Consider the following 20,202-nt stretch of genomic DNA (forward strand, 5'->3'; position numbering starts at 1 on the left):
CTGGAAATAATTTGTGGCCTTGATAATATTTCCCACTTGTTGGAGTAATATGGAAGAGCAGAATAATCTCAGTTGGGATGTTTGTGCTCCGAGAAGCTGTGCACACAACTTCTCTTCAAATGATGCCCGTGTGGAAAATTTGCTGTCATGTTATGTTTTGGCAGAGAGAAGAAGTCTGTGTGTGCAGAGACAGGGCTGGTGCTGGAGTTCAGTGGGATACAGGTCAAAATGAATGAATGAATTGTGTCCAGTTCTGTTTGTCCTGGTATTTAGATGAGGCCCCCAGCTGCGGTTCCAAGCTTTTCCTTTCTCTTTGTGTCCAAGGCAATGACAGTGTGGGGCCTGTGGAGTGACTCCTGTGTGAGGCCCCTGTGTATTGGTTCCAGTCCAGTTTCCTGGGTTGTGTATATCCTGCAGTTGAGGCAATCTGCAATGTGAGGCCATGATTGATACTCTTCTGGTGTTTCCCATTCTTAACTGGGTTGATTAAGGTTTCTTTGGATAACTGGGTTGGGTTGTTTTTCTGTTGGTTTGCTTGTATTTTTGTCAAGGAGTAGAGTTATCCTCATTTTGCCTGGAAATCCTGCAAACTCCAAAACATAATTATCCAGTAGGGAGAGTATCTCTCATCCATCCCTTGAAGCTTTACTTGTAATCATCTTATCCTAGACACACAGAATCATAGAAAGGTTTGTGTTGAAAACCACCTTAAAGATCCTCTCATTCACCCTCCTCTGCCATGGGCAAGGACATCTTCCACCAGAGCAGGTGGCTCAGAGCCCCAGCCAGCCTGACCTTGAATATTTCACAACTTCATGAATGGATGTTTCCCCAAGCTGTTGCTTTCTCTGTGTCCAACATGGAACCAAAATTTTGGTTTGTGTTGATGGTGAAAGTAAAGGCTGTGAATGCAGAGTGAGGAGGGTGAGAGCTCAGTTCTGTGCTGGGCAAATGGGGGACTCAGTGTGGGTTTGGCAGAGAAATGGTTTGAGTTCATGCTTGGTGCCAAAGGCAGGGCCCTTGCTGTTCTGATCCTGGTGTCTCTGTCATGAAAGATAATTACAGTCTTCTAACAATAACATTTTGCACAGTAACTGTTCATGTAGAACCATAATTGTTGGCTGGAAGAGGTAATTAATCCTGTGTGAAACCGCCATTATCTGTATCTCTAGGCCACATTGTGATTTAGAGTTTCTTCAGAAGTGTAATTACACTTTCATTCATGCCTTTGTTTCCCAGAAGGTTGCAGCTCATTTCCCCAGTTCTGGTCATTACTTTGAAATATGAAACAGTGACTGATGTTTTTCAGGATGTCCTTTTTTCAGCCACTTAGAACTAAAGAGTGTGTGTGGGGAATAGGAAGCAGAAGCAATAAGAGAATCTGTTGTGATTTGTAGAAGATTTACCTTGAGAAAGAGGCCAATGAGAAGTTGTTTAAAATGGTGGTTTCCTACCTGTGCCAGGTGAGCAGGCCATGCAATAGAAAGAGTTGATGAGGAGAGGACTCATTGTTCAAATGAACCCCCCTATCCTCTTGTGCTGTGTGAGTCTTGAGAGCCACACTTGCCCCTTGAGACCTCAGTAACTTCCAGGTGCTCTCAGGTGTGAATTTTAAAGCCTGCAAACAAGGCCTGGAAGACTTCACAGTGAGCATCAATGACTACTTGTTATTCAATCGTGCTTCCTATCCTTATCTGATTCATGTTTTGGGGTTTTCTGCAGGTCTTCTTGTTGCTGTTGTTGTTGTTTTTTGTAGATTTTTTTTTTGTTTCATTTTGTTTTCCCTTGATTTACTCCGTGTGTGGCTAGACTTTCTATTATCAACAATCCATCTGTTTTGAGCAATGTATGGTGTGTTTATGTCCCCTGCTCTTGTTGCAGTGGGAGTGGAAGGCAGGAGATATGAGAGTGACTTTGTGTTCTGTTCCTGTTGGGAGAAATAGATGTAAATATGACTTTAGTAGACTTTGCCTCTCTGTGGAACAGAGCATGTGATAAAGATGGGCAGGAGATTCTCCCTAAGCCAATGGTGTGATGAGCCATTCTCAGCTGGATGACTGCTGATCTTTTAGTATGATTATCATTTATGTGCTCTAGAATCCTTCAGTTCCTTATCATAACGGTGGTGAGCAGACAATTGTAGCTCCCTTCTGGGTGTGGCTGCGGTGCATTATCATCTCATGAGAGATTTGAGCAGTGAGGAGATGGCCACAAGCAAAACCTCACAGTGGCCTGGTGTGGATCTCCAGGGATGGGCTGGAGAAGTGGCCCCGTGCAGCCATCATGGAATGGATCAAAGTGCAAGGTCCTGAAGCTGGGGTGGGGCAATCCCCAGTTGAAATAGAGAGTGGGGGATAGGGAAGAGCTTTGCAGAGAAGTGCTTTGGGGTATTGGTGGGTGATGAGGTGGGACATGAGCTGCCCATGGGCACCTGCTGCTGGAATTGTGTCCTGCACTGCATGACAAGCTCTCTGCCTGGCAGGTCGAGCGAGGTCCTTCACTCCCTCTGAACTCTTTTTGTGAGAGCATGGACTGCATGGGGATCTTGGGCCAATATCTCACTGGACATGCCAGAGTTCCCAGAAGGATGATGGAGGTGGCCTGAGAGTTGGAACATTTCTTTTATGATGAAGAACTGCAGTAGGTTGTGTCTTCAAACACAGAGAAATGATAGGTCTGTGTTGACTTTTGAATTTTTTTATAAACCGTTGTTAGGAAAGATGGGGCAAGCACTTTTTATGAGGTCTAGGGTTCATTGACACCATGTTGTTGTTTTCCACTAAAAGAAAGGGGTTTTTGATTAGGAGAAAGCTTTTCAGTGTGAGTTGTGTCAAAAAGGAAGATATTGCCCCGAGAAATTTTGGATGTGCCTCCAACATCCAAGTCTATCAGGAAGTATTCCTGCTGGTGTCCGAGATGTGGATTACATGGCCTTTAGAGAAAAGTATAACTTGGAAACTGAAAATATTGATTGCTTGCCTATCAAGGGGGCTCAGAGTTGCTTTACACTTTCTGTTGTCAGGCACTCAGATGTTGAGATGCAGATGAAGCAAGTTTTATGAATCAGAAAGAAAAGAGTAAATGTTATTCTCCTACCTTGTCATAGGGGATGCTTATTTTGCTTTAGGCGGATCTATATCTCCAACTAATTGATCACAGACAGTAAAAGAACAATTCAAGACAAGTTTGAAAAAGCTCTGGAAGTCTCCCTATATTATAGGTTAATGCTGGTATAACTGAAACGTGATTCTATTACGAGAAGCTGAATTCCATTCTTTACTGCCCTGCAATGAATGTTTCTTTCTGACTGTAGAATGTGACTGAAAAGAATGCCCTGAAAGCACCGAGCAGCACATGTCAGATAGAAAGGCCTTGGAGTGGAATTAAGGCAGAGCTGCTGCTGTGGGTGTTTGCAGTCGGGGAGAGCCCCCGGGGCCGGTGCAGGCGCTGAGCCCCGGCCAAAGCCGGGCCCCGTTGAGCGCGGGCATGCGGCGGCTGCAGTGTCGCGGCGGCGCCTCCGGGTGTCGCTGTTGTCCGGCGCCGAGCGGCGCTGGAGCCGCCGCCGCCGCAGCGTCCTGCCCCCGCAGGCTGCTCGCTCGGCCGGCGCCGGCCACAGCGGCAGCGGCACCGCCAGCAGCAGCAGCAGCGGCGGCGGCGAGAGGCGGCGCGGCGAGCTGGGTGTGTTTGAGCGGTGTCTGTTTTGGGCGGCGAGAGCGGCTGGAAGGGAGGCAGGGCAGCGGCAGTCGGCAGGAGCGCGGCGAGCGCAGTGGGCAGAGAATGGCGGTGAGGCAGAGGCGGCAGAGGCGCGGGCCGGGCGGCGGGCGAGCGCTGCTGGCCGCGCTGCTGCTGCTGCTGCTGTGCGTGTGGTGCCGGGCGGCGGCCGAGCGGCTCCGCTACGCCATCCCCGAGGAGCTGGGCAGAGGCTCGCTCGTGGGGCCGCTGGCGCGGGACCTGGGGCTCAGCGCGGACGAGCTGCCGGCGCGCAAGCTGCAGGTGGCGTCTGCCGGCAAGAAGCAGCTGAAATACTTCACTGTGAATGAGGAGAACGGGAACCTTTACGTGAACGAGAGGCTGGACCGGGAGGAGATGTGCGGCGAGTCGGCGACCTGCTCCGTCAGCTTCGAGGTGCTGGTGCACAACCCACTGAACATTTTCCACGTCGAAGTAGCGATCGAGGATGTTAATGACAATTCCCCGACCTTCAGCAAGGCTGTTCTGGATCTCGAAATTGATGAATGGACTCTTGCCGGTGCTCGTTTTCCTTTGGAGACGGCTCGAGATGCGGACGCAGGAAGTAACTCCCAGATGACTTACCAGCTCACCAGCAACCCGTCCTTCTCTCTAGCCTTAAAGGAGAGCCCTGACGGAAGCACGCAGCCAGAATTGGTGCTGGAGAGAGCGTTGGACCGGGAGAAGCAGAGCTCTTTTGATCTCGTGTTGATGGCGGTCGATGGCGGGGACCCCGCGAGGTCTGGGACTGTCCAAGTTCTTATCAACGTGACAGACGCCAACGACAACCCGCCCGTATTTAGCAAAAGCCTCTACGAAGCGCGAGTGTCAGAGAATTTGCCAGCGGGGTCACTGGTACTTCAGGTACAGGCGACGGATGCAGACGCGGGCACCAACGGGCAGGTGTCCTACTCGTTTGCCAACGTCCCTGACGCTATCCGTGCACTGTTTGCTGTCGATAGGGAAACTGGGGAGGTCAGGACGGCGGGTGCCCTCGATTTCGAGGAGAAGAGTAAATACACATTCGGCCTGGAGGCGAGGGATGGTGGGGGTTTGGTATCACACTGCAAGGTACAAATAGACGTCATAGACGAGAACGACAACGCACCCGAGATCACGATTCTATCACTGTCGAGCCCAGTGCCTGAAGACGCAGCAGTCGGCACCGTGGTAGCCCTGCTGAATGTAAACGACCCGGACTCCGGTGAGAACGGTGAGGTGTCGTGCTCGCTGTCGGGAGAGGCGCCGCTGTCGATCGTGGCGTCGTCGGGCGGCTCGTACAAGGTGGTGACATCGGGCGCGCTGGACCGCGAGCAGGCGTCGGAGCAGCGCGTGACGGTGGTGGCCCGGGACCGGGGCAGGCCGGCGCTGTGGAGCAGCAGGGAGCTGGTGCTGGAGGTGTCGGACGTGAACGACAACGCGCCGGTGTTCGAGGAGGCGGCGTACAGCGCGTACGTGGCGGAGAACAACGCGGCGGGCGCGCTGGTGCTGCGCGTGCAGGCGCGGGACGCGGACGCGGGCGCCAACGGGCGCGTGAGCTACTGGCTGGCGGGCGGCAGCGCGGGCGCGGCGGGCGCGGCGCCGCTGGTGTCGGTGGAGGCGCGGAGCGGCGCGCTGTACGCGCAGCGCTCCTTGGACTACGAGCAGTGCCGCGAGTTCACGGTGGCCGTGCGGGCGCAGGACGGCGGCTCGCCGGCGCGCAGCTCCACGGCCACGGTGCGCGTCTTCGTGCTGGACCGCAACGACAACGCGCCCAGGGTGCTCTGGCCCGCGGCGGCGGCGGCGGCGGCGGGAGAGGCTCCGGGAGGGGCGGCGGCGCCTTTCGAAGTGGTTCCGCGCTCGGCCGAGGCCGGCTACCTGGTGGCCAAGGTGGTGGCGGTGGACGCGGACGCGGGGCGCAACGCGTGGCTGTCCTACGAGCTGGTGCAGGCGTCGGAGCCGGCGCTGTTCCGCGTGGGGCTGCACAGCGGCGAGGTGCGCACGGCGCGCGCCGTGGGCGAGCGGGACGCGGCCAAGCAGCGGCTGGTGGCCGTGGTGAAGGACCACGGGCAGCCGGCGCTGTCGGCCACGGCCACGCTGCACGTGGTGCTGGCCGAGAGCTTGCAGGAGGCGCTGCCGGAGCTGAGCGAGCGGCCGGCGGGCGCCGAGGCGGCGGCGGCGGCGGCGGCCGAGCTGCAGTTCTACCTGGTGCTGGCGCTGGCGCTGCTCTCGGCGCTCTTGGTGCTGAGCGTGGCGCTGGCCGTGCTGGCGCGGCTGCGCCGGGCCGGGCCGCCCGCCGTGCTGCGCTGCCTGGGCGCGCAGCGCTTCTCGCTGGCCGGCGCCGCCTTCCCGGCCGACTTCTGCGAGGGCACCTTGCCCTACTCCTACAACCTGTGCGTGCCGCCGCCCGCCCGCGCCCTGCCCGAGGCCGCTTGGCCGCCGCCGCCGGTGCCCATCCTGTCGGCGGAGGAGCTTCTGGGCGGCGATTCCTGCGACAAGCCGAGCCCGAATTGTGACCTCATCGAGGGAGAGCCGCCTGCCAATCCTGATGCACCGCAGGTCTGTAAAGCCTGAGCTTCTTCTGTTTTTAAAAGTTCCCGAAACGTCTTTTTTTTTTTTCCCCACGTGTTTTTTGGCTGGTGTCAGTGGGGATTCGTCATCTGTATCCTCCCGTAGCAGCGGAAGTTTTTCTTTTTTTTCTCGGTAACAGCTTCAGCGGACAGGTTTTGTTGATAGCTCTCCTTTCGGCTAGTAGCGGTGTTTCTCAGTGTTTCTCCTTGTTTCCTGGAGTCGTGTTTATGTGAGTTGCACAGTCCTGTCTCCGTGACGGACTGAGTTAAGGAACGGGCTATCCCCCGTTCATGGCGAGCAGGAAGCCCTTGGTTCTTCCTTGGTCACAGGTTCAGCTTCCACCACGAGATTTTGTCTTCAGTCTTCAACACTTGAGCTCTATCAATTTCGATCTGTTAGCAACATTGAAAGCAGTTTTGTATTCTGTGGAAGGAGAACGGTTGATTCTGAATGATGGAGTCGGGCAAAAAACCGAGAGCCCTATACCCTGGTGTTGGAGATTTTATCCTTCCTGACAGATTTGTTCAGAATGGGTGTGCTTGGAACTCGTTTACAGGTTCGTTCAACTTTCTTTTGTCCCGGTTAGATTTAGAAAGGAAACGAACGGGGAAAGTTCCGTACTCCATCATGAGTGAAAAAGGAGTTTGTCACCGGTTTTGGGGGGAATGCAGTAGTGAGGCTAGATGGCTTCGTTTATGCGTCCTGGCTGGCAGTTTACTCTGTTCTGCCCTGCAACATTTTGATTCCTTAGACTGGTGAGAATGCTGAAAGATTTCTGTTTCAGAGATTGGTTTTTCTCTATCCTCTTCTCACAACGATGTTGGGGCTTTTAGTATATCTCAAATATATCGAGAACAGCAAATTTTTGTAATTCTGTTTAGTAGGACAGACATATGAGATACGAAGGGATCCCATATCAGGGAGATTGGCAGAGGAGGGTTTAGGCACTTGAGTCAAGCCCGTTTGCACATGGATTAGTGGTCACACAGTTTCGATATGGCAGCTGTTCTTTTTTCTATGATATTATAATCGTCTTCTTGAAAACTTACCATACCAACCTCATTAGAGACACTTAGAAGATTGGTTTATAAACGAACTACAGTTTTTTACTTATAGATTTCAGAAAAAAGGAAACATAGAATGACTTGAATGAATTTTAATGTATATAAACTAAGGAAACACTAGGTGTATCTTAGGAAGGGATGACAAACATTTTATGTCTGGAAAATTTCCTTTGAGAGTTTTAGCTGCATCTTTATTTGTACTTGTACTTCAATCGTGCAACAATTAGCTCCCTGACTCAAGAATCATGCAATTGCTCTCGTCCCACTTGTGTTAAACAACCTGATAGATCTGTGTGTTCAGGATATGGTATTTTCCCGTTTTCTCTCTGGGGGCCTGTTGTTCAAGATGCTTTTGAACCAAAAGGACAAGAGTAACGATAAGCTCCAGGGTAAAATACAAAAAATATTTTTTAAATTTACATGTATTATAAATTATTATATAGTTTAAATTTACATTAGAAAGTAATGAGTTTCCCGTGCGGTTAAGGAACGCTGGCCACAGAATGCCTCTGCCTTCCTCCCGATGGTGATAGCCTGGAGGATGAAAGCAGAGATGGGCTGGAGAAATGCGGAGGCAGGAGATCGGCGCTGGACGAAAAGCGCCATCTCGGTGGCGACCGTGGCCTGTATGGAGCAAGGCAGGGCGGGCAGCGCTGGGCAGCGCTCGGTGCCTGCAGTGCCGGGAGGAGGCTGCGGGCGCCGCTGTTGACCGAGAGGAGCGAGAGGAAGCTCGGAGCGCTACCGGCAGCCCCGCCCGCTGCGGATCGGCTCGCTCGGTTGCTCGCTCCGTGTCCGAACGCGCGGTCCCCGATCGTCCCCGCGGTGCTGGTCCATTGTGGAGCCAGGCGGAGGCAGCGGCAGCTGCGCACGGTGCAGGAGCTGCGAGCATTGAGTGGCAGCGGGATTGGATCGGCGGTGCTGCGGTGCCGGCGGTTCCGCGGGCGAGATGTGCGCGGCGGGGAGGCGCTGGGGCCGGCGGCAGCGAGCTCTGCTCTGGGCCGTGCTGCTGGCGGCGTGGGAGGCGGCGTGGGGGCAGCTGCGCTACTCGGTGCCCGAGGAGATGCCCAAGGGCTCCTTCGTGGGCGACGTGGCCAAGGACCTGGGGCTGCAGCTGACGGAGATCCGAGATCGCGGCGTCCAAGTGGTCTCCGAAGGTAGGACGCAGTATTTCGCTCTGCACGGGAAGACGGGACATTTAGTGACGGCAGAGAGGATCGACAGAGAGCAGCTGTGCGAGCGTGTGCAGCAATGCGTGCTGCGCTGTGAACTGATAGTGGAAGGGGAAATGAAATTTTATGAAATTGAAGTGGAAATTACGGACATTAACGACAACGCACCCAGCTTTCGAGAGGCAGAAACAGAGGTGAGAATGAGCGAGATGACAGGCCCGGGATCGCGGTTTCCCCTTGCCAGGGCTCACGATCCAGATTCCGGCCGGAATTCCTTGCAGATCTATGAGCTGAGCGGTGATGAGCACTTCTCGCTGGCCGTGCAGGCGGGCCCCGGCGGCGATCAGCGTCCCGAGCTGGTGCTGGCCAAGGCGCTGGACCGGGAGGAGGCGGCGTTTCACGAGCTGGTGCTGAGGGCAAGCGACGGCGGCGATCCGGCACGGACGGGCACGGCTCGGATCCGCGTGACGGTGCTGGACGCGAACGACAACGCGCCCGTGTTCAGCCAGGCGGAGTACACGGTGCGTGTGCCCGAGGACGTGCCCGTGGGCTCCACCGTAGTCACCGTCACGGCCACTGACGCCGACGAAGGTCTGTACGGGGAAATTGAATACTCGTTGAAAAAAGAGGCGGACACGGCTATTTTCCATCTTGACTCTGAGAGTGGAGCTATCACTCTGTTGCAGAGCCTGGACTTCGAGGAAGACGACTCCTATGAACTGGAGGTGCAGGCACGGGACGAAGGACAGCTTTTCGATACTGCCAAAGTCACGATCAGTGTCACAGACATAAACGATAACGCCCCAGTGATTTCTGTGAGGTCAGCGCTAAATGAGATTTCTGAGGACGCCCCATCGGGGACAGTGGTAGCTCTGCTGCACGTGAAAGACCGGGACTCGGGAGCCAACGGCGAGGTGCGCTGCTTTATCGACAAGGACGTCCCGTTCCGGCTGCAGAGCTCGAAGGGCAATTACTACAGCGTGGTGACAGCGAAAGAACTGGACCGGGAGCAGGTGTCGGAGTACAACGTGACGGTGCGGGCGGCCGACGGCGGGTCGCCGGCGCTGCAGAGCAGCGCGGTGCTGGCGCTGCGGGTGCTGGACGTGAACGACAACGCGCCGGTGTTCTTGGAGGAGCGCTACAGCGCGCGGCTGGCGGAGAACAACGCGGCGGGCGCGCTGGTGCTGACGGTGCGCGCCACGGACGCGGACTGGGGGCAGAACGCGCGCGTGCGCTACCGGCTGGCGGAGGGGCGGGTGCGGGGCGCGCCGCTGTCGTCGTACGTGTCGGTGCAGGCGGAGACGGGCGCGCTGTACGCGCTGCGCTCCTTGGACTACGAGCAGCTGCGCGAGCTGCAGCTGTGCGTGCGGGCGGAGGACGGCGGCGCGCCGGCGCTGAGCAGCAACGTGTCGGTGCGGCTGCTGATCGTGGACGAGAACGACAACGCGCCGCAGGTGCTGTACCCGGCGCCGGCCGCAGCGGCGGGCTCGGGCGCTGCTGCGGCGTGGTCGGGCGTGGAGCTGGCGCCGCGCTGGGCCGAGGCCGGCGCGCTGGTGGCCAAGGTGGTGGCGGTGGACGCGGACGCGGGGCAGAACGCGTGGCTGTCCTACGAGCTGGCCAAGGCCACGGAGCCGGGGCTGTTCCGCGTGGGGCTGCACAGCGGCGAGGTGCGCACGGCGCGCTCGCCGCTGGCCCGCGACGCGGCGCGCCACGTGCTGCTGGTGCTGGTGCGGGACCACGGGCGGCCGGCGCTGTCGGCCACGGCCACGCTGAGCGTGGTGCTGGCCGAGAGCGTGGCCGAGCTGCTGGCCGAGCTGGGCAGCGCGGCCCACGAGGCGGCGGCGCCGGGCGAGCCGGCCGCCAGCCTGACGCGCTGGCTCGTGCTGGCCGTGGCCGCCGTCTCGTGCCTCTTCGTGGCCTTCCTGCTGCTGCTGCTGGCGCTGCGCCTGCGCCGCTGCCACCGCCAGCAGCTGCTGCCGCCGGACAGCGGCGCCTTGCGCGGCGTGCCCGTCTCGCACTTCGTGGGCATCGACGGCGTGCGCGCCTTCCTGCAGTCCTACTCGCACGACGTGTCGCTCACGGCCGACTCGCGCAAGAGCCACCTGCGCTTCTCGGCCGCCAGCTGCTGCGACACCCTCCCGGCCCGGCCGCCGCCCGACGAGCCCGCGCCGCTGCTCGGGGACGGGGACCCGGCCGGTGCCCTCCCCGCGGACCCCGCCCCTTCCTCGGTGAGTTCCTCTGGTCAGATTTTCTCCGCGACGTTTTCTCCTTATTCTGGCCTGGCCTTTCCCCGCCGTGTTCTCTGTATTTCATAGGAGACTTTGTCTCAAAGCATGGTTGAGTTTCCGTTGGTGAAGTTCTAAAGGGTTGTGGCCATTGCTATCGGTGTGTGAACATGGGTTGGGTCTTCAGGGTTCCAGTTCGTGAAGAAGGAAGGAGGGAGAAGGCTGAAGCTGGCAGGCTGATGCTTAGGTCGGGGGTTTGGGTATCGATCAGGTTCCAGGTGTTGTTCCCCTGTATCAGCTGTGCTGTGTGCAATCCGTGTTGCTGTTGCCATTGGCTCTCCTGAAGGGATGGATCTCATTATTGAGAAATACAACCTTTTAGCAGGCTCATTTGTCTTCCCTGGAGCACATGTGCTTGAATAAGTTGAATGTGTCTTGAACAAAATGCTGATGGCTTTGCGTGGAACCTCTCTGCACTTTGTTCTCAGCCTTTATCACTGTCCATGATACATAGTGGGGATCAGCAGGAAGTGTTTGCATCATCCATGCTTTGTTCTTTGTCCCCAAGAGAGGACTGGACCAGGCAACAAGTGGTCCTTGATGATGTCTGTCTACCTGTTGTGAAGATGAAAGATCCTCTTGAAGTTGTGATACTTTGAAAAGCCTGAAGGTGGTTGCCTGTGGAGGAGGAAACAGCAGGACTTCTTTGGTTGTTTCTTGTTTTTTAATGTAGAGCTATGTCAGATGGAGCTGGATGAGTCTTGGATATAAAATATTTAGCATGGCAAGAGAATTACCTGGATGGGAAGGAGAGATTCAAGGTGCAGTGGGAGATACAAGGTGGGCATAATTCCCTGTGAGCAGATATTCACTGCCTCAGTGTCTCTTGGAAGACTGCTCGGCTTTTCCTTTGAGACCTATGAAGTCTCTTCCCAGAACTGCAGTGAGCAGCAAATGTAGCTTCCAGAGCACAGAGATGTACAGAGAGCTGTGTGCAATTGGTGCTGGGAAGAGGAATGGTCTGGGGAACTGGGCCTCCACTGTCCCATGTTTTTAAGGTATATGGGTGAAAGGACACCATGGATGGTGTGAAGGGTTGGGAATCTGAGTGCTGTGAGCTGTGTGTGAATGTCTGCTGAAAGACTCAAGGGAATGTTTTCCTCCGTTTCCTGTCCATGTTCTATCTCTAGCATGAAGGAATGTGGAGTTCTTTGCCGCAAAGTAATTGTCTAGAAGATCTGTATTCCTGCTTCATGGAGAACCTTGACAGGTTCTTAATATGTATTTGTTTGTCATCATAATGGTGTCACTTCAAAGCTTAATTTTGTACTTTTGACAGATGGGCTATGGGAATTGCAAGCTGTGTATTCAGTGCCTCTAAACAACATCATCAATCATCTACTCTGAGTTATATAAACCCAGAAGAGTTTTCGGAGCTCTTCAAATCTGCAAGCGTTTACTTTCTGTCTCATTCTTCTGATGATCTGAAAATGGTTCTTTATGTTTATAGATGAAAAGACAGAGACATTTCCATGGACAAATTTCTTCAAATGTCTCTATAATAAATGTTTTTTCTAGTCCGCTGTCTCGTATGTGAAGTCCAATATTATTCATGGTAAGGAGATATGGTCGAGTAACTTTCCTTTTGGTGGAGTCTCTAAATTCTGATGATCTGTGCTATCCATGGGAGGTGGGAAGGGTTAGAAGGGAGTGTTGGGTGTGTGGTGTGTGAGGAGGCCCTGGTGGAGACATGGCAGGTGTTTTGTTGATCCCCAGGGCTATTGCTGGCCTTCTGAAAATGAGTCAGGAGGAGTCCTATGATTTTCACTTGTGTGGTTTGGACTGAAATGACCCAGTTTGGGTTCCATATCCCTTTGCATCAAGAGTGGTAGTCACACATGCTTTGAGGAGTCCATGTGCTGAGGAATGGTGATGTTGCCTTTGAGGTGATACTTGGATGTGTGGGTCTTTGACAGAGCTGGAAATAATTTGTGGCCTGTATGACATTTCTCACTTGTTGAAGTAATATGGAGGAGCAGAATAATGTTAGTTGTGATGTTTGGGCTCTGAGAAGCTGTGCACATTAGTTTTCTTCTAATGATGTTCGATTACAAAATTTGCTGTCATGTTATGTTTTGGCAGAGAGAAGAAGTCTGTGTATGCAGAGACAGGGCTGGTGCTGGAGTTCAGTGTGATACAGTTCAAAATGAATGAATGAATTGTGTCCAGCTCTGTTTGTCCTGGTATTTAGATGATGCCCCCAGCTGCGGTTCCAAGCTTTTCCTTTCTCTTTGTGTCCAAGGCAATGACAGTGTGGGGCCTGTGGAGTGACTCCTGTGTGAGGCCCCTGTGTATTGGTTCCAGTCCAGTTTCCTGGGTTGTGTATATCCTGCAGTTGAGGCAATCTGCAATGTGAGGCCATGATTGATACTCTTGTGGTGTTTTCCCACTCTTGGCTGGGTTGATGTCAGTTTCTTTGCGTAATTGGTTTTGTTTGGATTGTTTGCTGTTTTGCTTGTATTTTTCTTCTTCTCTATTTTTTGGAGTAAAGTTATCCTCATTGATCCTGGCAATTCTGCAAACTCCAAAACATATAATTATCCAGTAGGGAGAGTATCTCCCATGCATCCCTTGGAGCTGTACATGTAATCATTTTATCCTGGACACACGGAATCATAGAAAGGTTTGTGTTGAAAACCACCTTAAAGATCCTCTCATTCACCCTCCTCTGCCATGGGCAGGGACATCTTCCACCAGAGAAGGTGGCTCAGAGCCCCAGCCAGCCTGACTTTGGATATTTCATTCTAGAAATACAACTTCATGAATGGATGTTTCCCCAAGCTCTTGCTTTTTCTGTGGCCAACATGGAATGAAAGTTTTGGTTTGTGTTGATGGTGAAACTGAAGGCTGTGAATGCAGAGGGAGGAGGGTGAGAGCTCAGTTCTGTGCTGGCAAATGGGGGATTCAGTGTGGGTTTGGCAGAGAAATGGTTTGATTTCATGCTTGGTGCCAAAGGCAGTGCCCTTGCTGTTCTGATCCTGGTGTCTCTGTCATGAAAGACAATGTCAGTCCTGCAACTGTAACATTTTGCACAGTAACTGTTCATGTAGAACCATAATTGTTGGCTGGAAGAGCTAATTAATCCCCTGTGAAACCTCCATTATCCACCTGTATCTCTATGCCAAAATATGATATTGAGTTTCTTCAGAATTATAATTTCACTTTCATTCAAGCCTTTGTTTCCAAAAAGGCCGCAGGTCATTTTCCACAATTTTGGTCAGTATTTTTAAATAGGAAACAGTGACTGTGGTTTTTCAGCACATCCTTAATTCCGTCACTCAAGACTGAACAGTGTGTGGGGACTATGGGGCAGAAGTGATAAGGGCATCTGCTGTAAATTGTCAGATGATGTACCTTGAGAAAGAGGCTGATGAGAAGCTGTTTAAAATGATGGTTTCATGACTGGGCAAGGTGAGCAGGCCATGCAATAGAAAAAGTTGCTGATGAGAGGACTCATTCTTGAAATGAGCCCACCAGTCTCTTGTCCCATCTAAGTCCTCAGGGCCAAACACTTGCAGATTCTCAATGACTTCTACATCCTCTCAGGTATGAATTTTAAGGCCTGCAAACAAGGCCTATAAGACTTCACAGTGAGCAGCTCTGACTCCTTGTTGTCTTCTAATGTTTCTTTGTCCTGTCTGATCCATATTTTTGGGGTTTCTGTGGTTTTTTTGCTTTGTTTTGTTCTTCCTTGATTTACTCAGTAGGTGGGTATCCTTACTATTGTCAACAATCCATCTGTTTTGAGCAATGTATGATGTGTTAATGTCCCCTGCTCTTGTTGCAGTGGGAGTGGAAGGCAGGAGATATGAGAGTGACTTTGTGTTCTGTTCCTGTTGGGAGAAATAGATGTAAATATGACTTTAGTAGACTTTGCCTCTCTGTGGAACAGAGCATGTGATAAAGATGGGGAGAAGATTCCTTCTCAGCCAATGGTTTGATGAGCCATTCTCTGTTGGATGACTGCTGATCTTTTAGTATGATTGTTTATCATTTGTGTGCTCTAGAATCCTTCAGTTCCTTATCATAATGGTGGTGAGCAGACAATTGTAGCTCCCTTCTGGGTGTGGCTGCAGTGCATTATCATCTCATGAGAGATTTGAGCAGTGAGGAGATGGCCACCAGCAAAACCTCACAGTGGCCTGGTGTGGAAGAAAAAGCAGAGAAGGGAGCTCTGTGTGTGAGGCTAGAGAAGAACTGGGTCATTGCCTTGCTGGTCACATGTCACAGATAACACCAGGCTGTGCCTGCTGGAGTGCAGTGGGATCTGAGTTGGTTCTGTAGAGCAAGGCAGACCCACAAAATGTCATTGCATCCCTCCATTTCCATGTGTTTCTGAGTCTTGCATTGCTTGTGGTCATGAGCTCAGCCTCAGGGTGTCTGATCTCATGTGGAAGGTCTCCTGTGTGCCAGCTGCCCCAGTGCAGGTGCAGTTGCCACACCCAGCTGTGATGTTTCCAGCTGCACAGAGGAAGGGTTTGACAAGCACTCCTGGTGTGCTCAGCCAGGAACCTTTTGTCTGTAGTGTAATCATGCAGGATCATCTGTGCTGCAGCTGTCCAAGTGCAGAGTGAGCAGGCAGCCCAGGCAAGGTTTCCATGGACAGAGCAGGGCCCAGTGGGAGAAGGTGTGCAGTGTCCCCCAGGCCATCCCCCAGAGGAACATGCTGGGCAATCAGCTGGAGGCTGTCAAATGGCTGAGGAACAGGCTGGAGAGTCACCTGCAGAGAGTTACAGGCAGTGGCTCCATGTCCAGGTGCAAAGCAGGGACTTGTGCTGTCCCTCAAGGGCCCTGACTGGGCCCAGGTCTGTTCAGCACCTGCATGGCCAAGGGGATTGAGGCACCTTCAGGCAATTTGCAGCTGACACAATTGGAGTTGATTCAGTGCAGGGCAGAGATGGCAGCCAGGGATGGGCTGGAGAAGTGGCCCCGGGCAGCCATCATGGAATGGATCAAAGTGCAAGGTCCTGCAGCTGGGGTGGGGCAATCCCCAGTTGAAAGAGAGAGTGGGGGATAGGGAAGAGCTTTGCAGAGAAGTGCTTTGGGCTATTGGTGGGTGATGAGGTGGGACATGAGCTGCCCATGGGCACCTGCTGCTGGAATTGTGTCCTGCACTGCATGACAAGCTCTCTGCCTGGCAGGTCGAGGGTGGTCCCTCCTCCCCTCTGAACTCTTTTTGTGAGAGTATAGACTGCATGGGGATCTTGGGCCCATATCCCAATGGACAGGCCAGAATTCCCAGAAGGATCATGGAAGTGGCCTGAGGGTTGGAACATTTCTGTTATGATGAAGGACTGCAGTAGTTTGTGTCTTCAAACATAGAGAAATGATAGATCTGTGTAGACTTTTCAAAGTTTGTTTGTGCTCTTTCATGTATGAATAAGTTTTTAGGAAATATGGACAGAGCTCTGTTTACCTGGGCCAGCTGTTGTAGAATTGCCAACGAGTGTTTTTAACTAAGAGAAGGGAAGTTTTTATTAGGAGAAAGCTTTTCAGTGTGGGTTGTGACAAAAGGGAAGGCATTAAACGAAGAAGTTTTGGACGTGCCTCCAACATTCAAGTCGAGCAGAAAGTGTTAGTTTTCATGTCAGTTGAGTGGATTAACTGGCCTTTAGAGAAAGTTTAACTTGGGAACTGAAAATATTGTTTGACTCTATGAAGGACTCAGCGTTGCTTTGCAGTTTCGATTGTCAGGCACACAGATATGGATATGTAAATGAAACAACTTTAATGAGTAAGAAAGAAAGGAGTAAATGTAATTCTGCTATGTCGGGATAGGGTTTGCTGACATTGCTTTAAGCTGATCTATATCTCCAACTAATTCATCTCAAAAAATGAATAATATAATGAATAAAAATTCATGTGACAAAGTGATAAAAAGCTCTTGAAGTCTTCCCTATATTATCCTTTATTGCTGCTGTAGATGGGCCGTCATTTTATTAAGAGCAGTTGAATTCCATTCTTTACTCCACTGCAATGAATATTTGCTTCTTTCTGTAGAATGTGACTGAAAAGTATGCCGTAAAAGCACCTGGCAGTACATGTCAGATAGAAAGGCCTTGGAGTGGAATTAAGGCAGAGCTGCAGCTGTGGGTGTTTGCAGTCGGGGAGAGCCCCCGGGGCCGGTGCAGGCGCTGAGCCCCAGCCAAAGCCGGGCCCCGTTGAGCGCGGGCATGCGGCGGCTGCAGTGTCGCGGCGGCGCCTCCGGGTGTCGCTGTTGTCCGGCGCCGAGCGGCGCTGGAGCCGCCGCCGCCGCCGCCGCAGCGTCCTGCCCCCGCAGGCTGCTCGCTCGGCCGGCGCCGGCCACAGCGGCAGCGGCACCGCCAGCAGCAGCAGCAGCGAGAGGCGGCGAGAGGCGGCGCGGCGAGCTGGGTGTGTTTGAGCGGTGTCTGTTTTGGGCGGCGAGAGCGGCTGGAAGGGAGGCAGGGCAGCGGCAGTCGGCAGGAGCGCGGCGAGCGCAGTGGGCAGAGAATGGCGGTGAGGCAGAGGCGGCAGAGGCGCGGGCCGGGCGGCGGGCGAGCGCTGCTGGCCGCGCTGCTGCTGCTGCTGCTGTGCGTGTGGTGCCGGGCGGCGGGCGAGCGGCTCCGCTACGCCATCCCCGAGGAGCTGGGCAGAGGCTCGCTCGTGGGGCCGCTGGCGCGGGACCTGGGGCTCAGCGCGGACGAGCTGCCGGCGCGCAAGCTGCGGCTGAGCGAGGAGAAGCAATACTTCACTGTGAATGAGGAGAACGGGAACCTGTACGTGAACGAGAGGCTGGACCGGGAGGAGATGTGCGGCGAGTCGGCGACCTGCTCCGTCAGCTTCGAGGTGCTGGTGCACAACCCGCTGAACATTTTCAGTGTCGAGGTGGCGATTGAGGACGTGAATGACAACAGCCCGGTGTTCAGCAAGGCTGTTCTGGACCTCGAGATTGGTGAATTAATCCCTCCCGGTGCTCGTTTTCCGTTGGAGATGGCCCGAGATGCTGATGCAGGAAGCAACTCGCTGCTGACTTACCAGCTCACCAGCCACCCGTCTTTCAATTTGGCCGTGACAGAGAGCCCTGACGGAACCAAGCAGCCAGAAATAGTTCTGGAAAGAGCCTTGGACCGGGAGAGGCAGAGTTCCTTTCAACTGGTGCTGACGGCAGTGGACGGCGGGGATCCCGCGAGGTCCGGGACTGTCCAGGTTCACATAAACGTTACCGACGCCAACGACAACTCACCCGTGTTCAGCAAAAGCGTCTACGAGGCGAGAGTAGCGGAGAATCTTTCAGTGGGGTCTCTGGTGCTGCGGGTACATGCGACAGATGCAGATACGGGATCCAACGGCCGGGTGTCGTACTCATTCAGCAACGTCCCGGACGCCATCCGTGCTTTGTTCACTGTCGACAATAACACCGGCGAGGTCAGGACGTTGGGTCCCCTCGATTTCGAGGAGAAGAATAGATACGTCTTTGGCCTAGAGGCGACGGACGGAGGCGGGTTGACGACTCACTGCAAGGCTCAAATAGATATCACGGACGAGAACGACAACGCCCCGGAAATCACCATTCTGTCTCTGTCGAGCCCGGTGCCCGAGGATGCCCCGACTGGCACCGTGGTAGCCCTGCTGAAAGTGCGGGACAGAGACTCCGGCGAGAACGGTGAGGTGTCGTGCTCGCTGTCGGGAGAGGCGCCGCTGTCGATCGTGGCGTCGTCGGGCGGCTCGTACAAGGTGGTGACATCGGGCGCGCTGGACCGCGAGCAGGCGTCGGAGCAGCGCGTGACGGTGGTGGCCCGGGACCGGGGCAGGCCGGCGCTGTGGAGCAGCAGGGAGCTGGTGCTGGAGGTGTCGGACGTGAACGACAACGCGCCGGTGTTCGAGGAGGCGGCGTACAGCGCGTACGTGGCGGAGAACAACGCGGCGGGCGCGCTGGTGCTGCGCGTGCAGGCGCGGGACGCGGACGCGGGCGCCAACGGGCGCGTGAGCTACTGGCTGGCGGGCGGCAGCGCGGGCGCGGCGGGCGCGGCGCCGCTGGTGTCGGTGGAGGCGCGGAGCGGCGCGCTGTACGCGCAGCGCTCCTTGGACTACGAGCAGTGCCGCGAGTTCACGGTGGCCGTGCGGGCGCAGGACGGCGGCTCGCCGGCGCGCAGCTCCACGGCCACGGTGCGCGTCTTCGTGCTGGACCGCAACGACAACGCGCCCAGGGTGCTCTGGCCCGCGGCGGCGGCGGCGGGAGAGGGTCCGGGAGGGGCGGCAGCGGCGGCGCCTTTCGAGGTGGTTCCGCGCTCGGCCGAGGCCGGCTACCTGGTGGCCAAGGTGGTGGCGGTGGACGCGGACGCGGGGCGCAACGCGTGGCTGTCCTACGAGCTGGTGCAGGCGTCGGAGCCGGCGCTGTTCCGCGTGGGGCTGCACAGCGGCGAGGTGCGCACGGCGCGCGCCGTGGGCGAGCGGGACGCGGCCAAGCAGCGGCTGGTGGCCGTGGTGAAGGACCACGGGCAGCCGGCGCTGTCGGCCACGGCCACGCTGCACGTGGTGCTGGCCGAGAGCTTGCAGGAGGCGCTGCCGGAGCTGAGCGAGCGGCCGGCGGGCGCCGAGGCGGCGGCGGCGGCGGCGGCCGAGCTGCAGTTCTACCTGGTGCTGGCGCTGGCGCTGCTCTCGGCGCTCTTGGTGCTGAGCGTGGCGCTGGCCGTGCTGGCGCGGCTGCGCCGGGCCGGGCCGCCCGCCGTGCTGCGCTGCCTGGGCGCGCAGCGCTTCTCGCTGGCCGGCGCCGCCTTCCCGGCCGACTTCTGCGAGGGCACCTTGCCCTACTCCTACAACCTGTGCGTGCCGCCGCCCGCCCGCGCCCTGCCCGAGGCCGCTTGGCCGCCGCCGCCGCCGCCGGTGCCCATCCTGTCGGCGGAGGAGCTTCTGGGCGGCGACTCCTGCGACAAGCCGAGCCTGAGCAGTACCGCCGTGACGGGAGAGCCGCCGGCCGAACCCGCCGTACCGGAGGTGTGTAATCCCGTATGCGCATTCTTTCCGAATCTTTATCTCCTAAGGGCGTGAGGCAGTCTGTTCTTGGTGTTCGTTTCTCTTTTGACTGCTCATACTGGATCTTGTTTCACTTAATGCTTTTTAGTATTCTATCCCGTATTTCTCAGCAGCCAGCTTTACCAACGGACTCTTTTTGTCTCATCAGCTGATGATGAGACTTAGGCTCAATGTATTGGCTCTTAACTTTCAGATATACTGTGTAAAATCGTTCAGGATTGGTTATGCTCTTATTTACCTTTTCTTTTCCGTCATTTTCCACTTAGAACAGGCACGCAGTAGTGGCAGCTTTTCTTTCATGCGCTTCTGAGTGTTCATTGTCAAAACTTGTTCTTTGAAACGCTGGAAGTTACTCAGGAGTGAGGGCAGATTTTTAGTGTGTAGAACGAGATTCATTTATTGACCACCAAT

General features: G+C 55.0%; 1 protein-coding gene and 1 pseudogene across 8 annotated transcripts in view; both read left to right on the top strand.

Moving 5' to 3' along the window:
- The window catches only part of LOC129126975 (protocadherin gamma-C5-like), a 224,788-nt gene that overhangs the window by 90,651 nt on the left and 113,935 nt on the right, over window positions 1-20,202 (top strand). Inside the window, exon 1 of one of the 8 annotated variants that reach the window (XM_077186323.1) lies at window positions 3,624-6,267. The exons of 6 other annotated variants lie outside the window; for them this stretch is intronic. In XM_077186323.1, the coding sequence (XP_077042438.1) occupies window positions 3,778-6,267 (2,490 nt within the window). In that variant the 5' untranslated portion in view covers window positions 3,624-3,777. Of the gene's footprint in view, window positions 1-3,623; window positions 6,268-17,015; window positions 19,753-20,202 lie in introns of those variants that run through there. One more of the 8 variants, XM_077186329.1, reaches the window with a different exon arrangement.
- Window positions 7,805-17,179, top strand: LOC129126921 (protocadherin gamma-A12 pseudogene; annotated as a pseudogene).

Source organism: Agelaius phoeniceus, chromosome 15 (assembly GCF_051311805.1).
Source record: "Agelaius phoeniceus isolate bAgePho1 chromosome 15, bAgePho1.hap1, whole genome shotgun sequence".
NCBI classification, from domain to species: Eukaryota; Metazoa; Chordata; class Aves; order Passeriformes; family Icteridae; genus Agelaius; species Agelaius phoeniceus.